Source organism: Aulonocara sp. 'chitande type north' Nkhata Bay, linkage group LG12 (genome assembly GCF_057382095.1).
Source record: "Aulonocara sp. 'chitande type north' Nkhata Bay isolate Kocher_YH1m ecotype deep benthic linkage group LG12, A_spYH_male_GT1.1, whole genome shotgun sequence".
Classification (NCBI taxonomy): domain Eukaryota; kingdom Metazoa; phylum Chordata; class Actinopteri; order Cichliformes; family Cichlidae; genus Aulonocara; species Aulonocara sp. 'chitande type north' Nkhata Bay.
In genome coordinates, this window is record NC_141355.1 from 40,351,836 (window position 1) to 40,378,054 (window position 26,219).

Sequence of the window (26,219 nt, forward strand, 5' to 3'; positions counted from 1 at the left end):
TTAATTTGTCAGCAACTTCCTGCCAGCCCTCTCTCCTTGCTTTTGCAGCCTTTGCAGTGTTCTCTTGCGTTTTAATTAAACTCTGAAACTCCTGAAATCCCTCAATCAAGAGTTCTTGCTCTGCTGCCGAAAAATACCGAGCGCGCACCTTCGACATTTTCGCCGACCAATCAGAGGGTTGCCGATCAATGTTTCTACTATCGATGCGTAGCCCCTGTTAAGCCACCCAGTGATCTCACATTACTTCATCCAGCTGTACTGATCGTCAACAGCAGGTGTGTTCGGGGAACCGGGATAGTGAGCTCAAAGTTAGTGCGATGATTTGATCTTGGATGTAGTAAGCGAGGTACGAAGAACGGGCCCCTGGTCTAACGAGGGATCAGACTAGGAAGCCGCTCACCCAACTGTCCGCTTACTTCTGGCCGTGTTTAAGAACTGGTCACAGTGGAGACACGTGGTTTTCACAGGACCGCCACAAATGATGTCACAAGCAGAAAAACTCGGACGCGTTTCAAATAAATATTAGTTTATTACTGAAAGTGTCGTCGGCAGAGACGACGGGCAGGTTAAGCTCAGTTACACAAACACGGATTCAAAAGTGTTCACGTGATGACACGGCGCCGCTAAAATCTGAAACAAATCACACACCAAGCTCTACAGCAACACCCCACTTCCTGTCTGACACAGGAAGTGGATTAGAGTAAAATGTCTGCAGTGGAATCGCTGAAACTCGACTTGAGTCGAGCGGCTACATGTGTCAAAAAACAACCAAACACTAACGGGCTGGAGGTCAAAGGTCAACGGTGCACAGACAGAGGGAAACTTCTTCTACAGTTTCAGTTTTTATGATACAGGAAGTAAAATGTGAACACAAAAATAAAACTTCTTCTAGCGAGCCACAGTCAATCAGCTTACAGGTGAGACCTTCATCATCATCATCATCATCTGTACAGTGTGTTTACATCAGAAACAAAGTAAACAGCAAAAATAAATACAGACTGTGACATCACAGCACGTCACGTGTCATGTGACACAGTTTAGGGTGAGCTGCACCAACACTCATCAACGTTTCTAAATTAAACTACCGATAAATACGTTTAAGAAGTCTTTTATTTTGAAAGTGCCAAACCACTTCAAAGTAAAAGACAGTTTCTTAAAAACAGCTGAGGAAAACTTTCAGATATTTTGTTCTTGACTTTCTTTTTTTTTTTAACATAAACGTCTTCCTTTGTTTCCCGTGTTACCTGTTTCCTGTTCAGAGGGAGTTCTTCCTCCCCACAGTCAGTTTCAACAAATCAACATGAAGTGCCTCCATATTTCTGTGATGCCTGGATATTTAAACGGCGTCACATTGAAACCACTTTTGTTTTGCTTCTGGAGTTTACTCTCGTGTTCCTCAGTTTAAACAAAATAGGAGCGTGAATGAGTCTGCGGATCAGCGTTAGACTCCCATCACCAGGCTGAATCTGCAGATGTGCTCCAGCTGTGAAGCGATTGGTGCAGCTCGCCTGGTGTGAAGCCGAGCGTCACCGAGAACGACGGCGTGAAGCCCAACTCGTCACAAACCTGATCAGACCTGCACAGGTCACGCCGGCACGAATACACGTCAGTGTGAGGAGAATCGGAAACGTGCAGCTCAACACTGAGAGAGGAACCTGACGCTCACATGACGACATCGACACTTTATCACATATCATTTTATTCAGCTTTCGTTTCTGGAACAAAGCAGTACTCTTATTGTGAAGTGCACAGGAAGGATCGTAAACTGTGCCAAAGTAAAAGTCATTATTAATAACGTGCCCTGCCTTATGAGGGCGTTTCTGAATGAAATGATTGAACTTTATTCCGTAAAAAGAACAAACACGTTTCTCACTGATGTGAGCGTTTGTGGATTTTCTAAATGTTTTAAAACATATTCAAAACTGTAAAAACCTTCATATAAAAACAACATCTGCCCGTACAGATGTGATGTGTTTGAGACACCGACATACAGACGTGTGTCTGATAAATATACATAAATACAAAGGTATTAATGTGTGTTAGTGCGTGAACGCGTCACACAGCACAGCCATGCATCTGTCACTGATCTGTGAACTGAGCTTGTAAATAAATTAAAACTATTATAACTTCGCTGTTAGTTTTTCATGGACTTTCTGGTTGACGTCTTGGTGCTGACAGACGGGTTGACCTCGCTCGGTCTGCAGGTCGTTTCTCAGAGGGCGTGTTCTCGGTGACGCGCTCGGCCGGCTGCTGTCCTTAACACCAAAAACGTGGAAACCTCCTAACTCCAGCTGGCTCTGTGTGGAGTTAGCAGCTTTCCACGGGACATCAGGGTGGAGCTAAAGGGCTGTGGAGGTAGGCGGAGACTGACATCATCAGTGGGGACACAGTGGAGGAGGGGCAGTGACTACATCTCCCAGCATGCACTGGGACTGTCAGGGGCGGTGGGAGGAGCTTTTGGGGCAGAAAGCATCCCTTTTACGTGCACGAGGACATCTCTGTATTATGGGGACGTTTTTCCTTTATGAAGACAGTCAGGCACTGTGGGGACACTCTGCATTACGAAGACATGGTGACATTAATGCCAATAATAGACTGAAATGTCCCCATGTCCACTCACAGCTGCACAGTGCAGAAGCGGGTTTAAGGTTCAAATAAAGTTTTACCAAATTTTCCTGAACACAGAGAAACAAACTTTCTGGATCGCTGAACCAAAATGGCGGAGCTTCCTGCTAACAGGTCATGCGTCGCTGTGAAAGGACATCACCCAAAAACCTCAGTGGGATGACCCCACACTCTGGTTCGGTGATCCGGGCGACATCTGTGACTCTGTGTAAAGGAACCACCTCCTGTCCCAGAGGCTCCTCCCACCGGCCAAACTGTAATCAGTAATCGGGGACACAGGTGATCCTGGAGATCGATCCCAATTTAGGCTCATGGACTCAGATCAAGAAGAACGGCGTCGCCAGTTATGACCAGTTCCACAACCAGTCATACTTTTGATAATTCAGTGCGATCAACAGAACAAATTGTACAACACCACAGACATCCACCCGAAGGAAACCAGTCCCAAACAGTTCTTTCAAAATAAAAGACCCTCTGGTGGGAGGAGGCAGACAGCTACAAGCAGAGGAAGGCAAGTGTGTGTTTGTACAGTGTGTGTGTGTTTGTACAGTGTGTGTGTTTGCTTTGTGTGGTGGGAGTTAGTGTGACAGATGGTGTGTGTGTTTGTAAAAATGTGTGTGTGCTGCTTAATGTTTGTAAATGCTTCTGTTGATATTTTTGTGGGGTCCTGTGATTTAGGCAAATTTTGTGGGGACATTTCTGCATTATGGGGACATTTCTGCATTATGGGGACATTTCTGCATTATAAGGACATTTCTGCATTATGGGGACATTTCTGCAGTGTGGGGACATTTCTGCATTATGAGGACATTTCTGTATTATGGGGACATTTCTGTATTATAAGGACATTTCTGCATTATGGGGACATTTCTGTATTATAAGGACATTTCTGCATTATGGGGACATTTCTGTATTATAGGGAAAATTCTGCATTATGGGGACATTTGTGTATTATAAGGACATTTCTGCATTATGGGGACATTTCTGTATTATAAGGACATTTCTGCATTATGGGGACATTTCTGTATTATAAGGACATTTCTGCATTATGGGGACATTTGTGTATTATAGGGAAAATTCTGCATTATGGGGACATTTGTGTATTATAAGGACATTTCTGCATTATGGGGACATTTCTGTATTATAAGGACATTTCTGCATTATGGGGACATTTCTGTATTATAAGGACATTTCTGCATTATGGGGACATTTCTGTATTATAGGGAAAATTCTGCATTATGGGGACATTTGTGTATTATAAGGACAATTCTGCATTATGGGGACATTTCTACAGTGTGGGAACATTTCTACAGTGGGGGCATTTCTACAGCGGGGACATTTCTGCATTATGGGGACATTTCTGTATTATAAGGACAATTCTACATTACATTACACCGCGAGTAGTGCGGTGCTCTGAACGGATAATTGGAGGTGAGCTTCCCTCCCTCCAAGACATCTACAGGAAGCGGTGCCTGAGGAAAGCGGGGAGGATCATCAAGGACTCCAGTCACCCCAGCCATAAACTGTTCAGACTACTTCCATCAGGAAGGAGGTTCTGCAGCATCCGGTCCCGAACCAGCAGACTGAGAGACAGCTTCTTCCACCAGGCCATCAGACTGCTGAACACGTCATAGACACCTCAGCTTCACTACTGGAACTTCAACATTATGCACTCCACACTGTATATAAATGCCACTTGTTTTGCACATATTCAACTCTGTATATTTTATATATTTTATTATTATTATTATTATTATTATTTTTTTTACTATTTAATTTGTAAAATGTGTACACACACACACACACACACACACACACACACACACGTAGGAAAATATTTAGTATACACATCCAGAAATGCATACACTATTATATATTGTACATATATTTATTAGTTTCAGGTTGGCCATTCTTGTATTTTGCTCGTTTGTGTTGTTGTGTTTGCACATCTCTGTTGCTTGTGGGGCTCGCACACAAGAATTTCACTCGCATGTGCTGTGCCAGTGTGCCTGCACATGTGATGTGACAATAAAAGTGATTTGATTTGATTTGATTTTATGGGGACATTTCTACAGTGTGGGAACATTTCTACAGCGGGGACATTTCTGTATTATAAGGACAATTCTGCATTATGGGGACATTTCTGTATTATAAGGACAATTCTGCATTATGGGGACATTTCTGTATTATAAGGACAATTCTACATTATGGGGACATTTCTACAGTGTGGGAACATTTCTACAGTGTGGGGACATTTCTACAGTATGGGGACAATTCTGCATTATGGGGACATTTCTGTATTATAAGGACAATTCTACATTATGGGGACATTTCTGCATTATGGGGACATTTCTGCATTGTGGGGACATTTCTGCATTATGGGGACATTTCTGCATTATGGGGACATTTCTACAGTGTGGGGACATTTCTACAGTGTGGGGACATTTCTGTATTATAAGGACAATTCTGCATTATGGGGACATTTCTACAGTGTGGGGACATTTCTGCATTATGGGGACATTTCTACAGTGTGGGGACATTTCTGCATTATGGGGACATTTCTACAGTGTGGGGATATTTCTACAGTGTGGGGACATTTCTGCATTATGGGGACATTTCTACAGCATGGGGACATTTCTACAGTGTGGGGACATTTCTGCATTGTGGGGACATGCTTTAAAGTGTTCAGTGTCAGCATTAAGGTTCCAGATCAGTTTTTCAGTCCCCACTCCATAAGGAATAAAGGTAAGCGTGTGTGTGTGTGTCACTATGGGATACCGTCCAAAAGCCCTGCTGTCATTACATCGTCCTTCCTGTCCATCTGTGTGTGTGTGTGTGTGTTTGTGTATCCAGAGGGTCAGTGTGTGTCTGTGTGGCTCAGCAGCAGCAGTGAAGCTCGCTCGCTCTCTCAGACCACGGTGCTGACGGAGGGATCTGATAGGTTGAGCTGGCCGGTGATGTCGGTCGGGTACGGCTACAGAGAGAGCAAACACACAGGTTATAAACAGCAGCATCACACACTGGCTGATCCTGAGCTGTACCCTCTCATGGGTCCTGCCTACATTCCTGTTTTCATCTGAAGGACTTATTAGCAGTGGAGGAAGCGTTCAGGTGTTTTACTCAGGCGTTACCTGCACACAAGCAGCTGTTAGCGTGAAGATGCTAACAGGTCTCCTTTGTTAAAAAGATGGATTTGCACATTTGCACCACAGCGAGCCTGTCAGACTTCACTGCAGACACACAGGATCGTTACGTTAAGAATTACCTCCTTTAAACAGATTAATATCCTGGCATCAGTGCAGGGCTGGACATTTGAATCCTACATCACTTTTCACTCGTCTACAAAGTTCACCGTGATATTTTGGGACGTGTTTAAAGGACCGTCCCTTAAAGGTTTCAGGCTGCTGGACATGAATTAAACATCGTCTTCCATCGTGTGAGCCGGGCTGAAGCTCTGCCACGGGCAGCATCAAACTTTCATGTGTGAACAGAAGCAGCAGCACAGGCCAGGCTGTCGGTTCGATTCCCAACAGTGTGCGTTGGTTTCTTTAGGAAACCTGATTGTTTGTCAGCCTGAGAGCGTTGTTGACACAGGCCTGCAAAACACACGTGAGTTTCTCTAAGACAGAGAAATGATCCAAGCCATGCAGTGCAGTGCTGTGTACAGCAGGCTGTCTGTCTTCTGTGTGAGCACAGTTGGACTCACGAACGAGTGCTGTTCTCAGTATGGACGAAACGATGATCACACTCCCACAGACGTTCACTGTGGACCTCACCACTCTGTCTCACTTCATAAGACAATTTTTCTAACATTAGTTTCTGATGCTAAATTAAGTTTTAATGCACATATTTTTCAATTATGTATAATATATAAATTTATACTGTGAAATCAGTTTTCCTGCAGGGATTTTAATCCTAACATTCATTTTTTATTCTAGCATAGATTGTTACTGACAACATTTGAGGGTCACTGATTTTATGCTAATGCTAGTTTATTTATTATGTTATTATTGATGTTTTTACATTTTCTTATATGATTTTAACCTAAATTTTTTCTGCTTAATGTAATCTTAACTGTTCTGACTCACAATAATAATTACCATCACATATAAAGAAAAATGGTGATATTTTTTAAATGTCACACTGTCACTAGAACATGTCGACGCCTGTTTAATCATCATAGAAAGTTGGTTCTGTTCATCTAAATGTTACAGTGGGGCAAAAAAGTATTTAGTCAGCCACCGATTGTGCAAGTTCCCCCACCTAAAATGATGACAGAGGTCAGTAATTTGCACCAGAGGTACACTTCAACTGTGAGAGACAGAATGTGAAAAAAAAATCCATGAATCCACATGGTAGGATTTGTAAAGAATTTATTCGTAAATCAGGGTGGAAAATAAGTATTTGGTCAATAACAAAAATACAACTCAATACTTTGTAACATAACCTTTGTTGGCAATAACAGAGGTCAAACGTTTACTATAGGTCTTTACCAGGTTTGCACACACAGTAGCTGGTATTTTGGCCCATTCCTCCATGCAGATCTTCTCGAGAGCAGTGATGTTTTGGGGCTGTCGCCGAGCAACACGGACTTTCAACTCCCGCCACAGATTTTCTATGGGGTTGACGTCTGGAGACTGGCTAGGCCACTCCAGGACTTTCAAATGCTTCTTACGGAGCCACTCCTTTGTTGCCCGGGCGGTGTGTTTTGGATCATTGTCATGTTGGAAGACCCAGCCTCGTTTCATCTTCAAAGTTCTCACTGATGGAAGGAGGTTTTGGCTCAAAATCTCACGATACATGGCCCCATTCATTCTGTCCTTAACACGGATCAGTCGTCCTGTCCCCTTGGCAGAAAAACAGCCCCATAGCATGATGTTTCCACCCCCATGCTTCACAGTAGGTATGGTGTTCTTGGGATGCAACTCGGTATTCTTCTTCCTCCAAACACGACGAGTTGAGTTTATACCAAAAAGTTCTACTTTGGTTTCATCTGACCACATGACATTCTCCCAATCCTCTGCTGTATCATCCATGTGCTCTCTGGCAAACTTCAGACGGGCCTGGACATGCACTGGCTTCAGCAGCGGAACACGTCTGGCACTGCGGGATTTGATTCCCTGCCGTTGTAGTGTGTTACTGATGGTGACCTTTGTTACTTTGGTCCCAGCTCTCTGCAGGTCATTCACCAGGTCCCCCCGTGTGGTTCTGGGATCTTTGCTCACCGTTCTCATGATCATTTTGACCCCACGGGATGAGATCTTGCGTGGAGCCCCAGATCGAGGGAGATTATCAGTGGTCTTGTATGTCTTCCATTTTCTGATGATTGCTCCCACAGTTGATTTTTTTCACACCAAGCTGCTTGCCTATTGTAGATTCACTCTTCCCAGTCTGGTGCAGGTCTACAATACTTTTCCTGGTGTCCTTCGAAAGCTCTTTGGTCTTGGCCATGGCGGAGTTTGGAGTCTGACTGTTTGAGGCTGTGGACAGGTGTCTTTTATACAGATGATGAGTTCAAACAGGTGCCATTCATACAGGTAACGAGTGGGGGACAGAAAAGCTTCTTACAGAAGACGTTACAGGTCTGTGAGAGCCAGAGATTTTCCTTGTTTGAGGTGACCAAATACTTATTTTCCACCCTGATTTACCAATAAATTCTTTACAAATCCTACCATGTGGATTCATGGATTTTTTTTTCACATTCTGTCTCTCACAGTTGAAGTGTACCTCTGGTGCAAATTACTGACCTCTGTCATCATTTTAAGTGGGGGAACTTGCACAATCGGTGGCTGACTAAATACTTTTTTGCCCCACTGTATGTCTCCAGTTCAGCTGATTTTATGGGATTGTCAGCAGAAAGCGCAAAAACACAGCAGCTTATTCTTCATGCTAACATCAGTGTTTTTATGCTAGCAGTAGGTAGCACAGAAACACTGTTTGTGTGATTCTAACAATTTTATTTTATTTATATCCACCAAATATGTAGATTGTTTGTGTAGGCCTGACACTGTGTCTTCTGTCACACTGCACACCATGCTAAGATTAGTTTTCCACTAACAGTTCTCTGGAAAGACTGGAGCTCTGTGGCTGGAGACCAGTTTAAAAATCACAATAGGTTTAACTGTTTGACACTAAAATATAAAGACATGATCAGTGGCACAAGACTTTTGCACAGTGCTGCATTATCAATAAGTTATAATATAAGCATACTAATGCTAGCATGCTAAGAGCCCAGCACGCTCTTCATTCATTTGTAGCCACAACTTTAAAAATGTGAACAAAATGCAGAATGTTACGTAGTTTTTAGCTATTGTGCTGTTTACAAAAAAAAAAAAACTAGAATTGATGAAGAAGATCAAAGCTGTTCTTAATGCACAGTTTTGATCATGCTAATGTTGTTGTTTTTTATGCTAACATGAATTGTTTTCATGCTAGCGTTTTTTATGGCAACATAAACATTTTCGTGTGAATGTCAGTGTTTTTTGACAAAATAAGCTTGTGGAGCTTTTTTCACCTTTTTATCTCCAAAGCACTGAGTAGGAAGTGGCTTCCAAAGTTTAACCAATCAGATGAAAGCTGGCTTTTAGAGACGAGAGACTTAAAGAGACAGTAAACTGGCTTGTTGACAGGATTGTTTTTGAGTGTGAATCGTGAGCGGGTTAGCTCCATGTAAACATCAGAAACCACTGAGGGAGCCATCCAATGTAGACCACAATCAATGCTGTACTCTGAGTAAAAGTACTTAGTTACTTTCCACCACTGCTAATGTGACGACTGATGGAGTTTGCCCGCAGCGAGGCGGGGCAAAGCTGGGGGTCTGGTTTAGAGTGCGGGTGTGTTTTCAGCCTACAGTCGGTCGTGCTTGCAGAGGAGGACAGAGGCAGTGTGTGTGTGTAGTACAGCATGTAGTCTGGACACCATTCAAATCCACTGAGAGAGAAAAACACTCATATAGAAAATAAAGAGAGATGATCACAAGAGAAATGAGTCAGCTCTGCTCCAACACCCGCTTCAGCTGGCTGGGTGCGATCAGCAGCTGGTTCTTCTGCTGCTGATGAACATTAAAGCATTTCAATGAGCTCTCCTCACTGAAACAGTTTAACGTGCAGCAGCTCCTTAAATCCCTGAGATGACACGCTTTGGCACTATTTTGACTCCCTTTACATCAAACCACTGCTTATCTGGAGGGAGGAGGGATGCAAAATGTGCCAGAACGCTGCAGATTTTAAGACACATCACAAAGTTTGGCACATTTCAGATCGTCCGACTGAGGAGGAGAGTTTCACCAACGCTGCAGAAAAACAGACCTCAGAAATCCTGCAGCTTCGCTCAGATCTGAAGCTGCCACAGTAACAGCACTGAGGTCATTTATAGATCGTTAACAGCTGAGTCCTGTGGGAACAAGAGACGGTCAGGAAGACCCGAGCAGCCGACCAGACGCTGAAACAGACAGGAGTTAGAGGAGACGGACGAGTCTCTGCTGGGCAACCTGTGAGGGCGAGAGGCCGGGAGACAAAGTGTGTGGGGACATTTGGAAATGAAGGGACAGAGAGATGACAGGACAGGAAGGAGAGGAAACAACCAATCAGAGAGAGACAGGACAAAGGACAGGACAATGGACATGACAAAGGACATGACAAAGGACAGGACAAAGCACATGACAAAGGACAGGACACTGGACATGACAAAGGTCATGACAAAGGACAGGACAAAGGACATGACAAAGGACAGGACAAAGGACATGACAAAGGACATGACAAAGACATGACGAAGGACAGGACAAAGGACAGGACAAAGGACATGACAAAGACATGACGAAGGACAGGACAAAGGACATGACAAAGGACAGGACAAAGGACATGACAAAGACATGACGAAGGACAGGACAAAGGACATGACAAAGGACATGACAAAGACATGACGAAGGACAGGACAAAGGACAGGACAAAGGACATGACAAAGACATGACGAAGGACATGACAAAGACATGACGAAGGACAGGACAAAGGACATGACAAAGGACATGACAAAGGACAGGACAAAGGACAGGACAAAGCACATGACAAAGGTCATGACAAAGGACAGGACAAAGGACATGACAAAGGACAGGACAAAGCACATGACAAAGGTCATGACAAAGGACAGGACAAAGGACATGACAAAGGACAGGACAAAGGACATGACAAAGACATGACGAAGGACAGGACAAAGGACAGGACAAAGGACAGGACGAATGACAGGATGAATGACAGGACAAAGGACAAGACAAAGACATGACGAAGGACAGGACAAAGGACAGGACAAAGGACATGACAAAGGACATGACAAAGGACAGGACAAAGGACAGGACAAAGGACAGGACAAAGGACAGGGCAAAGGACATGACAAAGGACATGACAAAGGACAGATCAAAAGACAGGACAAAAGACAGGACAAAGACGGGAGAAGAAAGACCACACAATCTGACCCTCTTCACTTCTCCTTTGCAAGAGGACGATGTGAACCGTGTGAAAACCCAACAAGCGGACCCTGACCTGCCTGGGCGGACCGAACCGGACGTTTCTTTCTGTCTTCAGTCTGTCGCCTTTTGTCTGTCTCAGTGGGACAGATGAGCTGATTGAGGTGGGAAAGCAATGATGGCTGACCAACAGACGGGCGGCCATGATGAGTCAGCAAGGAGATGATGGAGCTGGAGATGAGACGAGAGGGCGAGAGACACACGTGACGAACCGAAGACAAACAGGAGGCGATTACAGACGAGCGAGAGCAGAGAAAAGAAAGACAAACAGATAAAAGATGGAGTGAAGCAGAAGACACGTGGAGGACAGGAGGGAGGAGGGTTGGTGGTCTTCATCTCCTTACCGTGGCATCCCCGGAGGCCCTACGGCGTTTGAGGTCGGAGGTCGAGGTGATGGACCTAAAAGAGGTTTTCAGTTTGGGCTCGGGCTCTGCTCTACCACTTTTCCTATCCTAAAATAAATCATACGATAGGTGCACACACACGTTAACACGCAGCAGAGACACTCGACTAGCTGCATGAGGACACACCTGAGTGTGTGCTGTCAGGTAGAGAGTGTGTGTGTGTCTGTTTGTGTGTGTGTGTCAGACACACTGATCAGCCACAACATTAGAACCACTAACAGTTCACCTGAGTAATAATTTAGCAGGAAGTCGAGTCGATGGAAAGTTTGAAGCTAAAGTGGCGTGATGAGGAGAGCAGCTGCAGGCGGAGGCGGGACTATCGTTCCTTCAGTATTTATGTGTCTCGTTGCTGTTTCTTGATTAGCGGCGTGTCGTCTAATCGAAGGTCAGCTGGTGGATTTAACAGGAAGCAGGTGAAGGTTGTTAAAGTGAACCTTTGTGTCTGAACCTTCATCATCATCATGACTGTGGCTCAACACAAGCACAGAGCGAGAGCGCCTCCTGCTGTTCAGGGTGTTGGTCTCATTACTGCCCGTGAGGTTTTCAGGAGCACGGCCATTGGCCTTCTGTTGAGCTCTGTTTGTTTTACTTCTGTGATTTTCCTCTCTGAACCCTGAAAGATGATTTCTGCATAACCAGTGAAGGTGATCTAAAGGATGAACTGTGGTCGAGTCAGGGACAGGTCGTGGGTGCCTGAGGCCCACTGAGACCAGATCCCACAGAAGAGCTCCTGCAGAAAAAAGCATCGCAGCGCTCTGACTTCTTTCCAACATCGAACACTCGTACAGTGAGCTGTGTGACGGGTCACTGCCTGCCTACATGTTTGAAATGTCATTTCCTGAGGAGGAGACACTCGGCTGTAGCTGCTCTCTACCTTTGATAGGAACTCACTGGTTTGTCTCTACAGGTGTACTGGAGACTTCAGAAACAGAAAGGTGCTTGGTGACCTGAAACACAATCTGACCTCGTTGTTTTAGTCATCCCAGAGGCTTCAACTCTTATCAGCTGTTCCTATTTACCTGGTGATCACCTGAGGTGGTCGTTGGCCACCCTGTCATCAAGTGAACCACCTCAAGGTTCCAGTAAGGCTTCCACTGACTGGAAAAGCATCTTCTGACTTAGTTATAGGTGGCTGACCATCAGAGCTGTGAGTCACCACCTCATCTGTAGGGTAAAAAGAAGTCCAGGTGCCATTGAACGGCCTGGTGGTCAGAAGAGTCAGAGCTGGACCGTGGAGCGCCAGAAGAAGAGTGTCCAGTCTGATGAAGAGTGTTTTATTTCCCATCGTCAGGACACACTGGAAACCAACGCTGCATCAGCAGTTTGAGGAACATGACAAGGAGATCTGATCCACAGAGGCTCATCTCACATCCACCCAGAGTCACCTCCACCTTTTATTTTGGCGTCAACTATTAGAACAACCAGCTCACTGTGATATACCCACGACAATTTCCATGTTCAAGTTTTGATTGGTCTGACTGTGTCTTCAGCTCTTTATCTCTCTCCCTGTGTGTGTTGGGTAGGTCTCCTGAGGTACGCCGGTCACCCGGGTCTCCCCGAGCCTCCCCGAGCCCCCCGTGCCTCCCCGTGCCTCCCTGAGCCTCCCCGAGCCCCCCGTGCCTCCCCGTGCCTCCCCGAGCCTCCCCGTGCCTCCCTGAGCCTCCCCGAGCCAGGGACTGGCAGCTGCAAGTATAAGATGGGTTTTATGGTTAAACACCCCGCCCACCACTGAGTATTTGTGTGCGTGTTATTGGTGAATTAATTCACGCCTGCGTGCAGCGTCCTGGCTCAGAGGATGGAGGCGATTGGGTGCTTCTAATGCTGCGGCTGACGGCTGTATCCCTGTTATGTGGTGTGTCAGTGGGGCTGTTCTCGGTGCCGCAGTGAAGCTCTCATTCAGTTCACTTTGATTTCTACAAAAACTGCCTCAGAGCGCTGCACAGAACCCAGAGCCTGAAGTCCCTACAGCTTCAGATGAAGTGATGCTTCAGTAAAACGGAGCAGCGCTGTCCTGTTTTACTGCCCACACAAACACACAGCAGCAGGGAGACACCAACGTGAGGCTCAAACACAGGAACACGACAGGAAATCAACCTCAAAGCAAAGGAAACATCGTGGGGGAGGGGTACGGGGCAGGGGAGGGGGGTGAGGCAGGGGGAACAAAGATGGCGTATGAGGCCCGAATGAAGCCGCGAACACGTGGGATCATTATACCAACACTCTGCTGTTATAATGCCATCTCTCCTGGGGAGGGCGGGGAACAGAAAACAGAACGGGGGAGGGGCGGCGGCACATGGCTGATGATCACATGGTGTCTGACCTCTAACATCGTATGAAGATATAAGTTTGACCTTTGACCCACCACAGTGACAGTTCAGGTGAGAGCTGGGCATCAGTGGCGAGACGTTCTTGCTCTGTTCTTTTTAGTGCCAACAAACCGTACGAGGACGTAAACACGGGTCAAAGCTGAAACCGCACAATCGAGAACCCGTGATGTCATAGGTGGGGGCGGGGTTATTGTTACCAAACTCAGCGCCCACCAAAATGAAAAATCTAACTTAACTAAGAGAAACGAATTTTTATGCTACTGCAAATATCAAAGCAACACCTGAAATATTAATAAGTCCACTGCAGAGATGGGCTGTGACATTTTACTGTAATCACATTACTTTTTTCAAGTAGCTTGACCGACTCTGGTCCAGTATAACCTGACATGTACCTCTGCACACATTTCAGCTTCTTCTTTCAGTGTCAACATTTCTCAGATGTACTGGGAAGCCTGAAGCAGAGAAACCACAGCTGACCAGTGTTTGGCAGCGAAACGTTAATGGTACGAAGTCAGTTACATGTTGTGTTGCAGGTTTGTTGATAAAAAGAAAAACAGAAGCTGAAAATCTGTTTGAATTTCACACCCAGCTCTCGTTTGGACTCTCAGAAACACGTTCAAAACAGAGAAACCAAAAAGCCAACACTAATCTGACACACAGGTTCAGCCAAAGGCCCAAACTGGGTGTCAGACTGGTTAAACTGGGCAGACTGGTCCCAGTGAGATGTTTCTGGGCCCAGTGACAGAACAGTGGAAGACTTGGATCGGAGCAGCAGTCAGTAACAGCACATGAAAAATAAAAAAACACCATCATTACAGGTTTTCAGTCGTTGAGCAACAGCCATTAAGGATGCGATGAACACACTTCCTGCCTGGACTCTGCTGACTTTACGAAGACGTGCATGAAAATGAAACAGCAGCGAGTCTTGGAGCTACAAACCACATAAAGCAAAGAGATGCTCGCACTGAGTTTCATCCTACAAGAACTCAAATGTTCACAGTGTTTTCATTAAAGAGTGACGTCTTTCTGCAGGTGACGTGTGTCTGGATCCCCCAAATATAACTGTGACCACACTGTACAGATGTCACCGTTTCACAGCGTTCTCACGGATCAATAAAGTTCAGCTTTGGTGAGATTATTGTATCTGTGTCTGTCTGGTAGATTTCCCCTGAATGTTCTTTACTTTGGTATCTCTGTGTCTTATTTTGGTTTTACTTCCTCCTTCTGACCATCTGTCCTCATGTCTTCCACCACGTCTTCTAATAGTGTCGGGAGGACGTCTACGTGACCCACCCAAAGACATGGCCGCCATCGGCATGATCAGCAACTTTGGACAAACAGCTATTTAAGAAGCCCCCCCCATACAGGTCACCTTACAGATGTGAGTGTTCCAAGTATTCAGAATCAAGTTTGAGTCTCACACACGTTACAGGAGTGTCCTGGGGGAAACGAGAGCCCGTCAGTCGATCGTTACTTGGAGACACGAGTGTTAGCAGGTTTGCTGGACGGGGACCTATCAGACTGATCTGTCTGAGGCTAGCTGTCTGAACGTCCTGCCCCCTTGAAGTCTGCTCTCTTCTAATTGGTCGTTTTCTGGAAGCCTGCTGAAGGGCAGCAGCTTGTGAGCTGTGCAGCAATGGACTCGGTAAGTAAACCTGTAGACAGTGATCCATCATTATTTGAAACTTGGGCTCATGTGACGTGAATAATCACCTATTACATGTTAGCAAATACTCAAAACCACAACAGGTTTAAGGAATCTGTGGAAAATACAGATGATTGTGTTTCCGAGCTCCTCCAGCTGCTAACACCTGTGCTAACTCTGGGCCTTCAGTCACAGCTGTGTGAAATGCTAATCATCCTCAGCTAACTGCTAGCCTGCAGCGGCTGCTGTTTGAAGTGCTAATCCCGGCACGGCAGCGAGGATTATTCATGTGACAGCTGAGCACAGCTGCTGGCAAGAAAACATCTGGAACAAAGGAGAGAGGGAGCAGATTTCTCCTGTTTTCTGATCGTGCAAATGTGGATCCAGTGTTCAGTCTTCAGTGTGATGAAGGATATATTTATGAGATCATTTTAATTTGTTAGCTACAGAAAAAATAAAGCAGCTTAGAGGAGGCCAAAATGAATGAACCGTGAGGAGGACAGCATTATTATTATGATATCAAAGCCTGGGCTGCATCATTGCCATTCCAGGACTAACTGTCAGTGTTGGGAAGGTTACTTTTAAAATGTACTCCACTACAGATTACAGATTACATGCCCCAAAATGTATTCTGTAACGTATTCCGTTACGTTACTCAATGACAGTAAAGTATTCTGAATACTTTGGATTACTTAATCCAATAGCACACCACGTTATTATCACTGTGACTTACACTGTACATGTTTTGGCTCTCCAACATATTACTAGAGCCTTTACAGTAATCTGATTCCTGATTCACTTAATCCATTCTCCATGTGTGAAATTAGAAATATCACACATGGAAATATCCTGTCTCAGAGTGACGCTGAAAAACTAGTTCATGCATTTATTACTTCCAGGCTGGACGACTGTAATTCATTATTATCAGGATGTCCTAGAAACTCCCTGAAAAGCCTTCAGCTGATCCAAAATGCTGCAGCAAGAGTCCTGACAGGGACTAGAAAGAGAGAGCAGATTTCTCCTGTTTTGGCTTCCTGTTGAATCCAGAATTCAAAATCCTGCTCCTCACATACAAGGTCTTAAATAATCAGGCCCCATCTTATCTTAATGACCTTGTAGTACCATATCACCCAAGTTCCTCTCTCAGGTGAAGTGTCAGAGGAATGAACGAGTCAGAACCAACTCAGCCTGTCTGTGTTTTTTAATTGGTCTGTTTGCTGTGTGAGGCTTTGCAGCGCTCCCAGAAAACCCAAAGAAACCGTGAATGAACCAGCTGTATTACAGCTCAGGTCATGTGACTACAGGTGCACTGTGCACAGCCATATCTGTAGATTCCCGCCGCCCTTCGATCGCCCTCACAGAACCATTAAGTTTCATTTAAAGCTTAACTACAGCAGCCATTTTAACAGCGTGTAATCGAGGAGACAGAGGTTGTCGGGAGCATTTCCACACCACCGCCAGACGAACTACATTAAACCAACTGTGCATGTTTGTACCGGATGTGCTGCAGTCCATCCTGCAGTGACTGCAGTAGTTGTGTGTGTGAGTCCCCGCGGTGCTGATCTGATCACCCATCGGTCAATCAACAGCAGGAAGTCGTTAAAGCTTGGAAGGAAATTAATCAGAAACCCAGGTGGAGCGAAGGCATCCTCGCTGAGGCAGTGTTAATGGAGCTTCCTGTTTTACCTTATCATAACTCTGACTATGACGATGTGTGGATCTACACACAGACACAGCTGTGTTTTCATTCTTCCACTGACGTGCACGTCACACATGCAGCAGCTGAAGAAGGGCAGAAAATTACATTCAGGCTACGTCCACACCGGCCCGGATAGATTTGAAAACGGCGTTTTTGTCTGAAAATGCTCCGCGTCCACACTAGCGTTCACAGAGTTGTACGTCCACATTGAAACGGCCAAAAACGCTTCCGTTCCAGTCCTGCACATGCGTGAAACGCAAGAAGATTCGACCTGCCTCATTTCTGTCTGCCGTTTATTTACGTTCCGGCTCGTTGACACGTCGGCAAAATGTGGAGGAAAAGCACCGAGTTTTTTAAATGGACTCACAATGAGGTGGAGTCGTTGCTGCAAGTAACACAAAAGTACAAAGTTGCAAAAGCGAGTGAGAATTAAAGAATTTGAAGAAAAGCTCTCAGGAGCATGTACAGGCTGATGTTGATCTTTAATAGGGCTGTCAAACAAAACAACTGCTGTGTAACGCCCTCCGCTATCTCAGTTTAATAGGTCACATGACTGCATCACATGACTAAAATGCGTCATCATTTTAGAAAGTCTCCGTTTTCACTGTCCACACTGCGACGGGACAGCTCCATTTTGAAATGTATGCGTTTTCAAAACGCTGCATTTTTCAGTGTCTCAGTGAGGACGGGAGGCCAAAACGTGTGGACGTAGCCTGTTTTTACTTGTTTGTGAAAACAGCTGCTGACCTCACACAGTCCACAAACTCATCACTACAGAAAGCAGCAGGTCAAAGTTCATATTTTGATTATGTCATAGTGGTGGTTTTCTACACCCACTTCCTGCACGTTGTATTTAGAATGGGCAGCCAATCGGGGGAAAGTTGACTTAAAGGGGGAGGAGCTAGAACGGCTTGTCTCAGACAGAAGACGAGCTGCAGGGTGGCGTCAGATAAAGAAGGATTATTATGAACCGTGAATCATGCGAAGCTGCTCTGTGAGAGTCCAGGAATAAAACCACGGAGTCGACCAAGCTTTCCTCATTTCTGTGACTCATTAGTGGGCTGAATAACCCCAGACTAACCTCAGACTAACCCCAGACTAACCTCAGGCTAACCTCGGACTAACCCCAGACTAACCTCAGACTAACCTCTGGCTAACCTCTGGCTAACCTCAGGCTAACCTCAGGCTAACCTCAGGCTAACCTCAGACTAACCCCAGACTAACCTCTGACTAACCCCAGACTAACCTCTGACTAATCTCAGGCTAACCTCAGACTAATCTCAGACTAACCTCTGACTAATCTCAGACTAATCTCAGAATAACCTCTGACTAACCTCAGGCTAACCTCTGACTAACCCCAGACTAACCTCTGACCAACCCCAGACTAACCTCTGACTAACCTCAGGCTAACCTCTGACTAACCCCTGACTAACCTCTGACCAATCTCAGACTAACCTCTGACTAACCCCAGACTAACCTCTGACCAATTTCAGACTAACCTCTGACTAACCCCAGACTAACCTATGACTAACCCCAGGCTAACCTCTGACCAATCTCAGACTAACCTCTGACCAATCTCAGACTAACCTCTGACTAACCCCAGACTAACCTATGACTAACCCCAGGCTAACCTCTGACCAATCTCAGACTAGCCTCTGACTAACCCCAGACTAACCTCTGACTAACCTATGACTAACCTATGACTAACCCCAGACTAACCTCTGACCAATCTCAGGCTAACCTCTGACTAACCTCAGACTAACCTATGACTAACCTCTGGCTAACCTCTGACCAATCTCAGACTAACCTCTGACTAACCCCAGACTAACCTCTGACTAACCTATGACTAACCTATGACTAACCCCAGACTAACCTCTGACCAATCTCAGGCTAACCTCTGACTAACCTCAGACTAACCTATGACTAACCTCTGGCTAACCTCTGACCCATCTCAGACTAACCTCTGACTAACCCCAGACTAACCTATGACTAACCCCAGACTAACCTCTGACCAATCTCAGGCTAACCTATGACTAACCCCAGGCTAACCTCTGACCAATCTCAGGATAACCTCTGACTAACCTCAGACTAACCTCTGACTAACCTCTGGCTAACCTCTGACTAACCTCTGGCTAACCTCTGACCAATCTCAGACTAACCTCTGACTAACCCCAGACTAACCTATGACTAACCCAAGACTAACCTCTGACCAATCTCAGACTAACCTCAGGCTAACCTCAGACAAACCTCAGACTAACCTCAGACTAAACTCTGACTAACCTCAGGCTAACCTCAGACTAATCTCAGACTAATCTCAGACTAACCTCTGACTAACCTCAGGCTAACCTCAGACTAACCCCAGACTAACCCCAGACTAACCCCAGACTAACCTCAGACTAACCTCAGACTAACCCCAGACTAACCTCTGACTAATCTCAGACTAATCTCAGAATAACCTCTGACTAACCTCAGGCTAACCTCTGACTAACCCCAGACTAACCCCAGACTAACCCCAGACTAACCCCAGACTAACCTCAGACTAACCCCAGACTAACCTCTGACTAATCTCAGACTAATCTCAGAATAACCTCTGACTAACCTCAGGCTAACCTCTGACTAACCCCAGACTAACCTCTGACTAACCTCAGGCTAACCTCTGACTAACCCCTGACTAATCTCAGACTAACCTCTGACTAACCCCAGACTAACCTCTGACCAATCTCAGACTAACCTCTGACTAACCCCAGACTAACCTCTGACTAACCTCTGACTAACCTATGACTAACCCCAGACTAACCTCTGACCAATCTCAGGCTAACCTCTGACTAACCTCAGACTAACCTATGACTAACCTCTGGCTAACCTCTGACCAATCTCAGACTAACCTCTGACTAACCTATGACTAACCCCAGACTAACCTCTGACCAATCTCAGGCTAACCTATGACTAACCCCAGGCTAACCTCTGACCAATCTCAGGATAACCTCTGACTAACCTCAGACTAACCTATGACTAACCTCTGGCTAACCTCTGACCAATCTCAGACTAACCTCTGACTAACCCCAGACTAACCTATGACTAACCCAAGACTAACCTCTGACCAATCTCAGACTAACCTCAGGCTAACCTCAGACTAACCTCAGACTAAACTCTGACTAACCTCAGGCTAACCTCAGACTAACCTCAGACTAATCTCTGACTAACCTCAGGCTAACCTCAGGCTAACCTCAGACTAACCTCAGACTAAACTCTGACTAACCTCAGACTAATCTCTGACTAACCTCAGGCTAACCTCAGACTAACCTCAGACTAAACTCTGACTAACCTCAGGCTAACCTCAGACTAACCTCAGACTAAACTCTGACTAACCTCAGGCTAACCTCAGACTAATCTCTGACTAACCTCTGACTAACCTCACAAAAGAGAAAATGACACATTTTCTGTTCTGGGGGCTCTGGGCTGTAGGTTGGGCATTTTTCACTTGTTGGTCACAGTTACAGAATAAATCACTCACCGGTGAATCAGAAAACGACCCGAGCTTCACGGAGCCACTGAAAGCTAACCAAGCATCAGTGAGCACGCTCTTGATGATCAGCAGTCAGTTTAATTAACACAACCCTTCATCCTGAGCACAAAACTCATGCTTCTCCTATTAAACAGCAAAGATGACAGATGTTTCCTAACAGATGTAAAAACAAAGGCCTGATCCTGATCTCAGTCCTGCTGCTGGCTATAATGACCTCGCTGTGAGGATCACACATACTGAATACTGTTTACCGCAGAGCCACAGACAGGTGGGCTGAGTGCCATAACGCCACACAGAGCTTCAGCAGAGGTCAGGGCGTAAAGTAAAGTAGAGTAGAGTAAAGTAGAGGGACGGACCTGCAGGTTCTTCCTCCACACATTGACGGCAGCAAAGGCGAGCTGCATCTGTTTCCTGCGGGCGTCTTTGTGCCGTTTGTAGGCGATCTCGATGAAGATGAGGAAGATCCCAGCCACGATGCCTCCAGCAACCAGCATGAACACACCTGAGGGGCACAAGTGACGAGAGACGGCGTGAAACGCTTCACAGGTAACATCTGCTAAACGGCACAGCCTCAGGGGCGCAGTTCATGCAGCAGAGGCAGCACTGAGTCCTACCCGCCATGTTCTCGAAAGTGAGGGTGGCCGGGGCGTTGCTCCTGGAGTCGCACTCCTGGTATCGAACCCACGTCTTGTCGAGATCCTCCATGAAGCCGTTCTCATGAGAACTGTGGAGAGTCAATGAAGCGTGAGCGGACACGTATTTGATTGCTCAGATGTTGGTTTGTGCTCAGGTGTTTTTAATGTGGAAATATGTGTCTGTGTGACATCCTCCACACCCCAGGTCACTCACTTTTTATGTTTTCACGGCCCTGGCGGGGCCTCCTGTGAGATTGGTCTCGTGTGGGCGTGTCCTGCCATCTCGCCCGCCTTTTTGTACTGACTCTAATCATCAATTAAGAGTACTTAAGGCCAGAGATGCACACTTTGTACAAGGACTGACACTAGCAGCACTGACTAACAATGTGCTGAGGTCAGTTTCATCATCATTGATGACCCTACAGCACAGAGCCAACATCCCCACAGTCACAGTGGCCAGAGAAGCAGAAGAACATCACATGAAGAAGGCCCTGAGTAAATGTGGATATCCCAGCTGGACATCTGTCAGAGGGGAAGGCTCCTAAAGAGACGTTTCTCCCACTGAAAATGTCCAGATGAACAGAATCAAGGTTTTGGGAAAATGGTTCGACATTACGAGGTGGAGGAAACACGAAAGCTGTAAGCACATACTCCACCAACACCCTCCCGCTGGTTGTTTCAGGAGTGTGTCGGCGGAGTAGAAATCCTCTTGGCCATCATCGGTGATGACTCTCTAACTCTGACTGTAATCGCAGCCAATCAGAATGTGTCTTTGGTGATCAGAGAAAAGAATCGCTGTGACACAACAGAAACATCTTTCAGCTTCTCAAAGTTTTCCTGTTCGCTAAAACACACCCAGGATGGGCTGCAGGTGAGTACCTGAAGGTTTTCGTACCTGAGAATAGCCAGAGACACGTTCTGTTTCCACGGGCTGTCCTTCCTCATTCCGATCCCGAATCCGGAGCGGAAGAACAGCTCTCCTGTCGTCACCAGATCGCACTTCTGCGACGCCTCAAACTCCAGCACGGCGCTGTCCCAGATGAAGGCGTGAAGCTTACTGCGGGAGGAGGGCGAACGTGTTGACAGAGGCAATCTCCACAGTACAACAGGTGCGTTCACGACAGGTGTGCTGACTCTGAGCTGCTTACTTGTCTCGCACAGCTTGGATGGCCTCGGCGGCGCTCTCGTAGTTGTGCTTCTCCATGTGCCGGTACATGGTGCTGAGCTCCACCTGCCTTCTGAAGTAGATATCCACCGAGCTCTGCTTCACTGTGGCGTAGATGAACTTATCTGATGGGTTACGCAGCTGAAAGCGGCAGCACACGGCACAGCGTCACACATTATCTCTGAAACCACGCTCTCCTAACACCTGTGAGGGTCGCACCTGCGTGAGCAGGGTTGGTTCACTCAAGACGAGGAGAACCCAGACGTTTAACACATTTATGAACAAAACCAGGAAAAACATCCGCAGTCGCACAGCTGGAGGAGGCTCGAGCATGACACACCGACTCCTGCATGAGTCAGTCAGGACACGACTGCCCGAACAAACCCTGAGTCCTCAAGGACATGAGCTGGTGGGAGGAGACAGCCTGACAGACACTTGGAGCTCAAATGTGCGATGGTCAGGTTCACCTTCGATCCAGGTGAAGAAAAGCAGGAACTCAAACTGTGTACCTGTGTGTGTGTACCTGTGTGTGTGTACCTGTGTGTGTGTGTGTGTGTGTGTGTGTGTACCTGCGTGTGTGTGTGTGTGTACCTGTGTGTGTGTGTGTGTGTACCTGTGTGTGTGTGTGTGTGTGTGTGTGTGTGTGTGTGTGTGTACCTGCGTGTGTGTGTGTGTGTGTGTGTGTGTACCTGTGTGTGTGTGTGTACCTGCGTGTGTGTACCTGTGTGTGTGTACCTGTGTGTGTGTACCTGTGTGTGTGTGTGTGTGTGTGCATGTATACTGTCCCTGATGTGATACTGTCACTTCTTTAGACAGTTAAACATTTTCGCTGCTCTGACTGTTTTTATTCTATATTTTTCTGTATTTTCGCAGCTCTGTGTCCACTCTCTGACACATTTCCCACGTGTGGGACCAATAAAGGTTTATCTCATCGTCCTAACAGAATATCCAGCCCCAGCTGGCTCTGTGCACTCAGACTGACTTCAGAGATCATTTCACACATTTGGATCTTTGATTTCAGTCCAGGTGAAGCTCGTTGCAGGAAACCGTCCTCTCACAGACGAAGAGCTGGGCGGTTTCCAGGTTTGGTCTTTGTAGACTTTCCTGGTTTAAAAGGAACAAATGACGGGCTGTGATAAGGGACGGCACAGACGCCTGGACAGACGATCGAGTGTGAGCCACCTGCTTTTGAAGCTTTTTAAAAGGCCCAGTTTTTACCAACAGGTATGAACCCACTCGTGTCATGTCTCAGGAGACTGAAGGCTTTAACTTTACAGACTCTTTATAAGGACCCTGAATGCTGCATCAGACACAGATAGCATCCTTTTAACTACCACCTCTTCCTGTGAAGATGACGTAGTGCATCCTCACCCTGGGGTCGTTGATGCCAGTGATGCGCTCCTCAGGCCGGTCCAGCACCAGGAAGGCTGCCAGGTTGGCAGTGTATGAAGCTACGATGATCATGGCGAACCCTGCCCACACCATACCCAGAATCCTGGCCGAGAAACTCCTGGGAGCTCCTGCACGCAGAGCAGACAGGAAGCAGTGCCGTCAGCAGGTAGCAGCGTCTCGCCACCGGCTTTACCTTCAGCATCCTCTTACCTTCTCCTATCCCAGAGTTCAGCAGCACTCCCCACGAGAACCACATGGCCGAGGACAGGGTGAGGGCGTCTTCCTCTTCTTCTTCGCTGTTCACTTTGAACCTTCCGAACGGGCTGCACACACACAGCTGTGTTAGACTTCACAGCTACATCACAGGTAAAAGTCCTATCCTGATTTTGACCTTTGACAAAATCAGGATAGGACTTTAAGTGTCTCCCTGGGCACAGACTGGGAAAAAAACCCTCGTTGTCATTCTTCTGTACGGCTGCTCTCAAGCCCCGCCCACCGTCGTAATGTAACCCCGCCTACACCCGTCCCGTGTATGTACGTTTCACGTGCGGTAACAGACCAAATGGAGCGCTCATTAGGAATGGCTGTTTTTGTTGAAAGCCAATACGCCATTTTTACCGTCTCACCCCTGTGACCAGGGGCTTGAACGTGCGACCGAACACGTGGATGAGCTAATAACTCGTTTTGTGGAGTTTGGGATTTCTGCTGCTGTTTTAAAACATGAGTCTACAGCTGAGTGACTCCTTGGAGGGCGGGGGCGTGGTCTGAGGCGTGGTGTTGGTTTACCTGAACCGGTCTAGTAGGTAAAGCATCACTGCCACCACATGGACCGACAGACCGACTAACAGCCACAGCGTGCTCTGGAACGGCTGCATGAACGAGTCCAGAGTGCTGCGAGGGATTTCCTGTGAACACACACACACGTCATTAGTTTTATTTCCAACATTATCTGAGACAGTTTGGAGCAGGAATCTTTTATCAGCTGTTTGAACTCTTTTAGCTCCGCCTCCTTAAAGCCAGCTCCTTCCTGATTGGTCACCATTACCTTTAATGTTCATGTGTCTTAATCTGTTCCAGACTCTTTGAGCTGCTCTCTTACTGATGAAGATTATTTTTAATGAATGAACTAATTAAAGTTTTGTCTGGCTTGGCTCGCAGCGTGAGAACGAGAAACCTGGGTAGTTCGCACGCTGATGGGCGGGGCCTACAGCTCTGCTTTCACAAATGTCCATGCAGCACCTCCTCGCTTCAGCCAATCATCACTCACTTCACTTCAGCTTCTCTCACAGTAACAATCAGCACTGAGCTTTCAGCCACATGCCCAACAAGTCCGGAGACGGGAGCGAGTACGACTCCTCAACACGAACTTTGCTGACAACAGTTTGTCCCTCGTCCTCCATCTTCACCTGGCCCCAGGTGTCTGCAGGCTGAGCGGCTGATGACCCCCCCACACTAGCAGGGGCTCCCAAGAGCCTGTGAAAGTGACGTGCTCTGTTATCTCCATGTCGGTGTCGCTTACATCACAACTTGCCAATCACATTGTCGGATCATTCAGTTAGCATTAGCCAAGAAGTTAGCTAACACTATTTAAAAGCATCACCAGCAAAGTGAAACGTGGCTAACCGCAAACCTAACGCGATAATAGCTTTGCCTGAATTAATCGCTTACGATTTCTTCTAGAAGACAAAGGTATTTGTGTCTTTTTCGCTATCTCTCCTGGGCTATGACATCACAGTCATGTGATTGGTCAGTTGAGCCTGGGTGAGGGATGCCGTAGGGACAGCACCACAAGCTCGTGTGCATGAACACCAGAACTGTTTAACTAACATGGACTGCACAACATCGCCGTTTCCCTGTGACGAAACGTAACCTCGGTTCTCTGCTGCTCTCACGCTGGCTCAGGCTGAGCATCACCGCTTTGTTGTGTCGTGACAGCGTCACATCATGAACCTTCATCGTGGTTTGCACTTCCTCGCTCGCTCACCTTCTTGACGAGGATGGTGAGCCCCTGGTATTTGAAGGGTTTGGAGAACTCGATGTACTGAGCGCGCTCGTTGTTGATGGTGAGCGGGGCGACGATCATGTCGGCAAGGCCTCCCAGCAGCTCCCCCATCATCCCGTTCCACTCCTTCTTGTTGCTGTTGTTCACCTGCGGGAGGGAGGGAGGGCGGAGCTCTGTTAATGAAGGTTTGAGTTCCTTTTACATCGTTCATTCATGACCTCACTGCAGCAGGTTAAAGGGTTAAATATCTGCAAACCCACATCAGCTGCAACAAACACTGT

At 46.6% G+C, this 26,219-nt stretch overlaps 1 protein-coding gene across 1 annotated transcript in view; it reads right to left on the reverse strand.

The window, feature by feature from the left end:
• Positions 1-509: 509 nt before the first annotated feature.
• grin1b (glutamate receptor, ionotropic, N-methyl D-aspartate 1b) overlaps positions 510-26,219 on the reverse strand; it is a 65,978-nt gene continuing 40,268 nt past the window's right edge. The window contains 12 exon segments of the mRNA XM_086257860.1: positions 510-5,599; positions 11,160-11,224; positions 11,227-11,314; positions 11,488-11,595; positions 21,101-21,246; positions 21,359-21,468; positions 22,275-22,436; positions 22,528-22,685; positions 23,916-24,064; positions 24,147-24,259; positions 24,723-24,841; positions 25,921-26,085. Coding sequence (XP_086113986.1) covers positions 5,534-5,599; positions 11,160-11,224; positions 11,227-11,314; positions 11,488-11,595; positions 21,101-21,246; positions 21,359-21,468; positions 22,275-22,436; positions 22,528-22,685; positions 23,916-24,064; positions 24,147-24,259; positions 24,723-24,841; positions 25,921-26,085 — 1,449 coding nt within the window. The 3' untranslated portion in view covers positions 510-5,533.